Consider the following 11,244-nt stretch of genomic DNA (forward strand, 5'->3'; position numbering starts at 1 on the left):
GGACGGCAACTTGGCACAGTACTCGCAGACCATTTGAATGTCACTTTCAAATCCGACACTGTTGATTATATTCTATGGAAGGGGTCGGTCGATTCCAAGAATTATTAAAGCATACAGAAGATCACTATCCGGTGGTTTCATCACCGACAAACCGACATGACACTAAATTCTAACTTATGTCCGAAAATAAACGGCCTATTTAAATGTGCAGTACTCCGAATTGTCAAAACCATAGGATTTTTTGATCTAGATAAAAATAATTTGTCGAGAATAGATCAGACACAAACCAATTCATAGCTTTTGCATGCGGGTTCATGTTTTAAAGGGTGTCCACGATGAAATTGCCACACACAAAATTGATTCGCAAAATTCGAGTTTTCATCCGATTGCCATCAAATTTTCAGGGATTGAGAAATAACTATTAAACTTCATTTTACCATTTTACTCGTATTTTATTTACAGTCCATACGCAAATGCCCGCACCTTGGCCTTAACCCCGGCCATAAGATTCTGCACAACCTGTGAATCAACCGTTTTTTGCATGTAAACCCATACTTTCTTCAGTTACTCGACTGTCTTCACTACCTTAGGTCGTTTAAGAAGGTGCTGCTTCATAATCGCCCAGTACTTCTCGATGGGACGGAGCTCCGGAGTGTTGGGAGGGTTGAACATTTTCGGCACGAAATTGACCTTATTGTCCGCATACCACTTCAGCACGTCCTTGGAGTAGTGGCATGAGGCCAAATCCGGCCAGAAGATTGTTGGGACGTTGTGGGCCTTCAGGAGAGGAAGCAGCTGCTTCTGGAGGCACTCTTTTATGTACACCTGTCCGTTCATCGTGTCCTGGGTCACGAAAGGTGCACTCCGCTTCCCGCACGTGCAGATGGCTTGCCAAACCAGGAATTTCTTCGCAAATTTGGACATCTTCTGAGTGCGGACATGCTCCGGAACGCTGAACTTATCCTTGGCCGTGAAAAACAGGTTGCCGGGGATCTGTTTGAAGTCGGCCTTCACATATGCTTCGTCGTCCATGATGCAGCATTCAACTTTCGTCAGCATGTTGAGGTACAACTTCCTGGCACGGGTTTTGGCGGACTTGTTCTGCTTCTCGTCGCGATTAGGGGCCTTTTGTATCTTGAACGTTCGAAGCCCAGCCTTAGTTTTGGCCTTCTGGACAAAACTTCGGCTTAGGTGCAGCTTCTTAGCCACATCCCTAACGGAGGCGTTCGGATTTCGGTTGAAGGCCCCAACTACGCGGTTGTGATTTTTGGTGTTGTACGGAATACTTTTTCCTTCACTTCTGGGCTTCCGATCGGTGGTCAACCGTTCCTCGAACCGCTTAATCACTCGCAACACCGTGGAATTCGCGATTCCCAACGTTTTAGCGATGGAACGATGCGAGAGATCCTTGTTCTCGTGATGAATGCGCAAGATTTTATCACGCACGAGCTGTTCTTTCGACTCCATTTCCGCGAGTGTTGATCACAGGACTTTAAAACTTGCAGGATGTAAATAATGCACTATGAACTAAATCCACCCAAATTTTCATTAAATTCTACCCAACGGTTAAAAAGTTAGAGCAATTTCATAGTGTGGCAATTTCATCGTGGACACCCTTTAGAAAATATTTCCCGCGAACACGAAGCCAGATGTCAGTAGTGTGCTTTGGTCAGAAATTTTATTGTTTTTGCTATGGTCATTCATTTCGGTTTGTCGGTGGTTTCATCACCGACAAATCGACATGAAACTTAAACTTAACTCTTGATTGAGAATCCATAACGGCGAATTCAAATGTGCAGCGATTCCATCTGTCAAAACCATAGAAATTTTTTATCTAGATAAAAATAATTTGCCAAGAATAGATTAGACACGAACCAACTTATTCATTTTGTATGCATGTTCGTGGCTAGGATAAACATTTTTCGCGAACACGGCGGCAGATGTCAGTTTTGTGCTTTGATCATAAATTTGATGATACTTTGTATGGTCATTCATGTCGGTTTGTCGGTGGTTTCATGTTCTGACAACATCTAAGATTGAAATATATTCTTTATCATTACGTACCGTTTGGGATTGCAGTCCTTCAACCTTTCATATTCATTTTCTCCATCATTAGATCCTGCTAGACCTTCCGTTGGATCGTGATGTAGGTACCGGATCTTTCTTCTTTTTGAATCCTTGATTTTTCAGCAGCTTCCGAATGACGGTAGTTCACTCATTGGTGATAGAAGTTGCCAATTCCATATAATTGATTGCTTCCAACAGGCAAAATGAACAATATTTCGGTTCCTCGTTCACAAGTAAAAGTTACTTTCACTAGGTATCGATCCGAGTTTCAATCCTGTACTTGATCCACCATGACAAGTTTTTCAGTTTGGAGTTGGAAAACCACCGGCTTGCTAGGATTAGAAAACAAATTGCTGTGAAATTTTGTAGAGCAAAACAAAACAACGAGTACCGTGTTATGATTATTCGTTTCGGTGACATCAGGTCACACACAGTCACTTTTTATGAGCAGTCTCACTAGCACTTGTGCTTCAAAGTTCAACCTTTGATTGACAGAGGCGCTGTTATCAGTGACGTTTGACATTTGTATGGGAGAAGGGAACAGTTGCCAGTCTTCTTCATTTGAAGTCTTCGGTTTCATCGCAATTTTTAATCGAAATATACTGTCGTTATTTCGTGGCGTAAATTATCGGACGTGGTCGAACGCGTGATATTAGCCTTAACAATCTCGCAATCTGGTGCTTTTTTTCATATTACAGTGTTGTGTTTAGTGCATTTGTGTTCCGTGGTCTACACTTTTTAGCATACTGTCATTGCTTATCCATACCCACAAGCTGTCTCTCTCGCGAAGCGACATCTGTCAGCAAACTTTGGACGCTTCGACGTATCGCTCATCTAAGCGCTGTAGGAATCTAGGTGCTTTCGCATCCTGACCGTCGTGTAGTAAGGCATTGTACCGTGAACCAATTTTGATCTGCTAACTCTCTCAACAACATGGACATTTCCCAAGCTTGCACGCTATCCTTGAATTCAGGAAGGGTAATCACGTGCGGCGGTTCATGTGGTCTGATCATACCTGTGTGGGACTAACCAAGTTTCAATATTCAGTTTGGTTAGCAAGAGTTGGCTGTATTGGATCTGCGATTTCAATCCTGCTGTGTACGATCGAGAGAAAACAATCATCAAGGCGTTACGGAAACTTTTGATACGTACGGACTCCATGGACACACGTCTAGGAAACTACGGCGATAATCTGCGTACTATCAACAAAACGCTCTATGGAATTCAACAAGTCAGGCAATCAAACCGATCGATCGATCAGTCAACATCCTACCAAACATCGATCAGCTGTATCTCGAAGACACTATTGATCCCATCAATCGTTCGAGATCCTGTGATGAGACGTCTTTTTTCGAAGTCTTAGATGATATCAACAGCACAGGGTTGTTGAAGGAAACAGATGGGTTGAAATCATATCCAACCAGAAATCCGGTTCAACTTCTCAATCGATTGCATCAACACCAGCTGTGCGTATCCATCAACCACATGCATTACCTATCAATGAACCCCAATCTCTCACCCAGACTGGTAATGATGGCACCCAGCTGAACACTGTTAAGGCTAGCCAGTCCACCAGTGGTACTACTACCCTGCCTGATAGTCTGAACAGGAACCATCCCGCTGGCAGCAGGCCTAGTACTGGATCTCTAAGCGTTGAAAAATCGGGCCAGACACCTGACGATATGGTAGCATTCTACGTAACCCCGTTTACCCCAAACCAAAAATAGGACGACGTAAAACAGCATATCAACGATATTGCTCATTTTGACCCTTCGCCGGTTAATATTGTTTGGAGGATCTCTCATTCGTTTCGTTCAAGGTGATCGTTAGCAATACTGCATCCCACGTAGTGGGTGATCCTTGGTACTGACCAGATGGAGTTACTGTTCGTGAATTTGACCATAGTCCAAAAAACGGTTCTGCTACACCTCGTCCGAACCTGCCATGAAATCATCATCCAGTATAGATGTCAGCCCAGGACGCAATCAAACAGGTTCTACGGGCGGCCCTTATCCTTTCGGCACAGTCAAGCCACATGTCATCAGCTCCAGCCCCAGTTGTCCCGGTCCTGTGTTCGAACTCGGAAACAGGGCTGCCCAGCCTGTCTTGTCAGGCAAGTACAATTATAGTATGAACTGTACAATTTCTGCCTCCTGATACTCAGTTCAATTCCAGTTGCAGCATTATCGATAGCGCTTCTCTTTCTGACGAACTTACAAGACGAACTCTATATTCTTACGGACAAGCTTTTAGAATTTCGACCAGCAGCATCGGAGTCAGAGCATTTCCTGTCCGCACCAAAACGACCGAACTCAAGCTAGCATTATCCCGTTGTGACTACTGAGAAATGGTTGCTTCCCGATATAAGCGATGCTGAACTGACGTCAGATTACTCGTTATTTCGCTGCAATCGTAGTGAGTCCACCAGTAATCTTACGAGAGGTTGTGGTGTGTTGATTGCAGTAGAAACTAGTCTGCAGTTGACAGCTGTCTCTGTAGTAAACTGAGATCAAATTGAACAAGTTTCCGTATGTTTGAAAGCTTTCACATCGATCGCTGCTCATGCTTCGGCCGTTCAGAGCATTTGTGATCGAACGTCAGAAAATGACATCGTCTTGCTACTCGGCGCTTACAATATTCCTCATCTGCACTGGATCTTTGGCGAAGACGTGAACGGGTACCTGCCGTCGAATGCTGCCAGTGAACATGAACTCGTACTTGCAGAGTCCATATACGCGTGTGGCCTGGTGCAAATGAACTCCATCACAAACCTCAATGACAGGCTGCTCGATTTGGTGTTTGCAGATTCACCGGATGTTTTTGAAATTGTTCAACCGCCGCTTCCCCTCTTGAATATCGATGCTCATCACGTACCATTCGTTCTACAAGTTGATACTCATTTATATCTTCATAACCAAGTTGATTCTCAATCTGAACTCGAGGATTTCAACTTTCGGCAGTGTTACTTTGCGGCTCTAAATGTGAAACTCTCATCGATAGATTGGGAACACTATCTTCAAGGTGACTGTGTCAACGTACTCCTGTTTTACGATAAATTATGCAAAATCTTGCATGCTAATGTTGCTCGTCACCACCGTGCTCATAGTAGGGTCAACAGGAAGCCTTGATGGTCAGCTGAGTTGCGCAACAGGCTCCAAAAAGCCCGTAAACACTTTTTCGCATCTGGAACTGATTAAAACAGAGATTTTCTCCGACACGCTGAAACGACTTATAATGATCTTCTTGCTTCAAGTCACCATGATTATTTGCTAAGTTCTCAGTCGTCTTTGAAGTAAAACCCATCGATTTTTTGGAAATGTTGGCGCAAAGAACCAATAACCGCGTTCCGAACAATGTTAACTTCGATTCATCTACGGCCACCACGCCCGAAGAAGCTGCTAATCTGTTTTCAAACTTCTTTCAACGCGTGTTCAGTTCAACGTCGCCTCAAATTCACCCAGATTGTTTCCAAAATGTAACTTCCCATGATGTACTGCTGCCTGTCCTCAATTATTCTCGAGAGGAAGTACAGAAAGCTTTGGAAAATCTCGACGTGTCAAAGGGAGCTGGGGTCGATGGTCTGTCACCATATCACCTATGGGAAACTGCTTCAATGATTCCCATTCACAACTCCGGCAGCCTTCAACGTGTCGAAAACTATCGTGGGATTTCGATACTCTGTTGCAGTGTTGGAAAAATATCAAAAAATCAAATCTCACCAATGCCCAAGATCACGCTTTATTTTCGTAGACAAAAAGCAACAAGCAAACATCTGCGGTTGATTTTGCAAGCTGTGATATCGCAGCTCGGAATATCAAGCTAACAAAACTCACCAACTGCAAATCTCACCAAACTGTGGTGAGATTGAGTTTAATGATTTTTGCTTTACACCCGAATGCAACCGAATCTTTCATAACGGTTGGCAGCAGTCATTTCGTGTTTGCCTTCGGTGAAGATTAAAAAGAGATAGCAAACTATACTCTCTCTTTCTAAGAAAACGATGTGGAACGGAATCATTTCTGTGTCGAGTCAGCTCTCAGCTTGATTTTTGCGCGTTGTGAATAGTCTCGCAATATCAAAGGAGCTTGTAAAATCAATATCAAGCATGACATTTTGTTCCAAAATCACGCGTGATATTGAGAGCGTATGAGAGCGGAAAAATATTATTTGATTGATGATTTTGCCAACACTGCTCTGTTGTCTAGGAAAGATCTTCGATTCCTTAGTACACGAAGTCACCTTGACTGCAGCAAAACCGCTGATATCTCAATACCAGCATGGGTTTGTTCCTCGTCGCTCAACCAATCTAATGTATTACACGAGTAGTTTATTCCGAGAGATGGAACGTCGCAATCAGGTTGATTCTATTTACGTCGACTTTTCGAAGGCGTTTGACACTGTGCCGCATACCTACACCGTGGAGAAGCTGAAACACATTGGCTATCCGGAATGGATAACGAACTGGTTGAAGTCATACCTGACTGGTCGTAAAGCATTCGTCCAGGTCAACTCTGCACGTTCCAAAGCATTCTAAATACCATCTGGGGTTCCCCAGGGTAGCGTGTTAGGCCCTCTTATATTCGTCCTCTTCATAAACGATCTGTTCCTTCGCATGTCGTCCGGGAAGCTTTTATACGCGGATGATCTAAAACTGTTCAGGGTAATCAAGACCGCACTGGATTGTGCGGCTCTACAAATGGAGAATGGTATGAGCGTAAACATGAACAAGTGCAAGTTAATCACGTCCGCGACTGGTCGCCTATTATTCACGTTTACTCCATCGATACTACCCTTCTAGAACGTGTTCAGTCCATACGCGATTTGGGCAACAATCAATACGAAACTAACGATTTTAAATTGGCTCACCACTTTAGTAGCCTATTGGTCCCAAGCAAACGATTAACGTACCCTATTCTAGTTGAAATTCTATTACTACACTATGTTTGTTTTGATTCGCTATGAAAGTTTGACAGATAACATCAGGGGTGTGTGGATTCATGCAGAACATGCAGGGGTGAGTGAAATAGCTTGGGACTGCTTGGGACCGTTGTTCTGGTACTGAGTGAGCCAAAAATAATAATGATTTTCTTCGGGACCTACTAGTCTTAGGGAACGGCCAGGGTAGACGCGACACGCGACGCGACGCGATGCGACTCACGCAAGGAATAGTAATAAATAATAAGATTCTTTTGAATTGGTCGCGTCGCGTCGCGAATCGCGTCTACCCTGGCCGTACCCTTAGAGTTACCTCTATGATTTGGGTGTTATAATTGACCACAAACTGAGGTTCAATGATCATATTGCCACCATAACAGCTAAAGCTTTCTCTGTTCTTGGATTCATCCGTTGCAACTAACATTGGGCGATCTTGAGGCAAGAATCGATCTTAGTGAATCGATTCATTTTTTTAAAAGAAAAATCGATCCACCGATGTAATCAATCATTTTGAATCGATTCATTTTTCAACATGGCACAGAAATGTTTCAAATATGCAAATTAACGCCAAAAGTCTAAAGATGATATCACGTTACATAAGCTATCTTGTTATGACATTTCACTTGTAATAGTCATTTAGTGTGATGATTGATATAATTTAGAAATAAATTGTGTAGTACGTACGCAGTAAAAATTGTGAGTGTAACATACATACGTGATGAGAAAATAGTAAATGAATATTTTGATTTCATTTGACGTGTGGAAGTTTTTGCTCAAGATACTTGATTAGGTGAGTGATTTAACAGGTTATAATATTCGTTGATATTAAATGAACGATTTAAAAAAACGAAAGATTAACATATGAAACAAAACGATTGGATTGTTGGAGTGTAAAAGCAAGTAAGTATGGAAAGTACTTAATTCAGATATCCCAACATTCATCCGAAAAGGACCCCAAGAAAGCTAATTGAGCCATGCGTTTTGCTTTGAGCCCATATCGATTCTGTGTGGTTTCACCAATTTTAGGGAATAGCCTCTCTGACGGAATATTTGTTATCATTCTTGATAAATAGTCTTGAGCAATGGAGTGTACATGGGGATATTCACTACGGATTTTCTCTCATGCTTGAAAAGGATCGACAGAACGTGGGAAAACAGGCTGATTCAGGAAATTTTGTAATTCTGCCGATCCAGTTCTGACATAGCAGAAGACTGATGAACCTGAAATATGTCATAAGAATTGAATGTTTGTACATATGAAGATTAATAACTTTCTTTACCATTTCGTCATGATTATCCCACAGGCCTCCGGTTGGTTTTAGTGAGGGGACAGATGTGTGCATATCATCTTTTACTCTTTCGGTACTATAGATCTGCTCAGACATAATTTAAACTGCCCGAGCGTTACCTGAAGACTCCAGGTACAGTGACTTGAAACGGGGATCAAGGAGCGTTGCAATAGCAAATGTATCCACCAGCTCAACGTCTTTGAACCTCTCGTCAAACTGCAGTGCACTACTGCACCATTTAAATCGAAAACACATTGGTGGGAAAACAAACCGTCCGTTCATCCATATGTGCTAGATTTAGAAAGACAATTCGGTTTCAACATTTCAAAGAGGCGAAACTGTTTTTGTAAACAATGGCTTTAACCGTCGATTTCTCGCGAATTAAAGCTCACCCCTCCAAATTAACAATACTAGCTGGTAGAGGAAACATTCCTCTACTTGTTGGTTTTATTAATTTTCATGTGTGAGCTTTTATCCGCGAGAAATCGATGGCTAAAGCCATTGTTTAAAAAAGCAATTACGTCCCTTTGAAATGTTGACACTGAATTAATTAATTTTTCTTTCTCGTCCTTGCCTACTGAACTGCCACACTGGTTGTTTGGCACAATCCATGTTCAAGGCAAGATGTGCAAAGGTGAAAGCAAAAAAAATCAATATTAAATTGCAAATGCAAATGCACTGAAATTTTCTTTTGGAACGAAATAAAAATCGAATGAAAAGGATCGATCCAGTCGATGTTTGTCGTGTTTGGGATCGATTCAAAAAATCGATTAATCGAACCAAAGGAATCGATATTTTGTGTTTCAATCCAAGATCGCTCATTGCTAGTCGCAACGCTTCGTTTGTGACGTTTATGCGTTGAAAGCACTGTTCTGCGCGTTGGAGCGTAGTATAACCGGTTGGAAACTAACGATTTAAAATTAGCTCACTACTTGACTAGCCTATTGGTCCCAAGTGAATCTGATTAACGTATACCCTTCCAGTCAACATTCTTGTAACACACAATGTTTGTTTTGATTCACTATGAAAGTTACCTCCATGGTAGTATCATAGAGGTAACTCTAAGACTAGAAGGTCGCGAAGAAACGTGCTCAACTTTTTGGCTCAGCTCTGGTACTCTCTTCGGTCCCAAGCAAATCGATTCACCCCTCGAAACATAGGAAAATCCACTAACCCCTCATTTTATCTGTCAAACTTTCATAGCGAATCAAAACAAACATTGTGTGGTACTAGAATTTTGACTAGAATGGGGTACGTTAATCGTTTGCTTGGGACCACTAGGCTAGTAGTGAGCCAATTTAAAATCGTTAGTTTCGTATTGATTGTTGGTAGTATTCTCGAAGACGCTTCTCCGATTTGGGCACCTTATCATGCGACTCAAGCAAGCCCCCGGCAAGGTGACAGATAATCTTAGTTTCAAGCGAGGGGCAGACCACTCATGTATTTTAGTTTCATCCAAACGTATTGGGGATACGTATTGATGAATTGAAATGCATTAATGCCTTTTTGTGTAATAATTAGTATTTTACGTAATCGTGATTATTTATTTGTAGAATATGCACTAAACGTGCAATGAACAATATTTACTCGCATTTTTACGATCTTTTCACTATACGTGCCGTGTTTGTTTACATTTGTTTATGAATGACATTTGCGAATTAAAGGCACCACGAAGCGAGCCACGAACAATGTCCTTTATATAAGGTCCAGGCCAACAGACTTATTGGTGTTGGTGAAATGCGCAAATGTTTAGTGGTGTTCGTATTTCATTGCAATGTTTATCTTTTTACATTGAAACAGCTGTTGGCAGTTACGTAAATCTCCGCAGTTGCGTCGGGTAACTACAGAAGTTAAGTTCAATCCTGCCAAATATTTCTGTAGTTCCGAAAGGAGGACACGGTTATTGCTGCTGTCACTGGTACTGTTGCCTCCGTTTCCTCCATTGGTGCCTTCTACTGTGGTTGAAGCAGTCACAGGAGTAGCCGCTGCGGTTCCACTGGATTTGGATGAATGGGAAGTCTGTTTTCGCGGAGCTCGTGGGATCGAAGGTGAATTGAAGGTGGCTGTTGGAGTTGTCAACGCAGTACCACCACTACCACTACCTGCATTCTCTAATTAACGAATACCATAAACGAACAATAACCCTTATAGTCGAACTTTTCCACAAATGGTTTGGATGATACCCCAAACACGTCGATAAGCAGACCAATCCCCCCCCCCCCATAACTAGAACAAATTTATTAGGGTTGCTCGACGACAAAGTGCTACGGCTCGACGATGTTGTGGCACTGACTGGCTGCTAGAACTACCCGAAGATGAGCGACTCATCGATCCGAGCAAGCTACTTAGGGGCTGTTCATAATGTACGTAGACCAATTTTAAGAGGTTTTTGAACCCCCTCCTTCCTCCATCCCCGCGTAGACAATCGTCCATATAATTTTTGGGAAATTTGTATGGACCGTAGATATTTGTCGACCCCCCCCCCCCCCCTAAAGAGTCTACGTAGTTTATGAACAGTCGAATAGTCCTCCCATCTGGCTGCTTAGTCATCCCTACTAAAATACTTCAAAAACTCGTAGGAAAATTCTTTGACAGTTCAAAGTGTATTGGCGTGTATTGAAGTCTCGATTGACGTATTACAAAGGCATTACTGATTTATTGATGCATTGACACATTAGCGGCGTATTTGCCCGATATAAGGTATTTTTGTGCATTTAAATAGAATTGAAATTGTATGCTGCATTTTAATGCATTTTAGGTGTATGAATGTAATGTATGTGTATCTCACAATGCATTTACAACTTTTCGAGTTTTAACAGATTTTTAAGTATTTTTTACGAAAACGTATTTTTGATTCAGCAAACCACATAGTGATTTGCCCCTCGGTTTCACGTACCCGCTTGCAAATAGTCATAAGCGCAGCCAGAGAGGGGCAGGGGTAGGCTACTGCCCC

General features: G+C 42.2%; 1 protein-coding gene across 1 annotated transcript; it reads right to left on the minus strand.

The window, feature by feature from the left end:
• Nucleotides 1-386: 386 nt before the first annotated feature.
• Nucleotides 387-1,596, minus strand: LOC135702763 (uncharacterized). The gene is made up of 2 exons (XM_065223802.1): nt 569-1,596; nt 387-519 (listed from the first exon to the last, which is right to left on the minus strand). Exons 1-2 carry the CDS (start codon nt 1,465-1,467, stop codon nt 453-455), a joined length of 966 nt encoding a protein of 321 aa, XP_065079874.1. The 5' UTR covers nt 1,468-1,596; the 3' UTR covers nt 387-452.
• Between the last annotated feature and the right edge of the window lie 9,648 nt (nt 1,597-11,244).

Source organism: Ochlerotatus camptorhynchus, unplaced genomic scaffold, assembly GCF_037179485.1.
Source record: "Ochlerotatus camptorhynchus isolate MF236.1 unplaced genomic scaffold, CSIRO-AGI_Acam_v1.1 ptg000197l, whole genome shotgun sequence".
NCBI lineage: Eukaryota > Metazoa > Arthropoda > Insecta > Diptera > Culicidae > Ochlerotatus > Ochlerotatus camptorhynchus.

Coding starts and splice junctions, on each gene's coding strand:
- LOC135702763 (XM_065223802.1), bottom strand. CDS start 1,467: ATGGAGTCGAAAGAACAGCTCGTGCGTGATAAAATCTTGCGCATTCAT. Junction 520..568: donor AAGGTAGTGAAGACAGTCGA/GTAACTGAAGAA, acceptor GTTGATTCACAG/GTTGTGCAGAATCTTATGGC.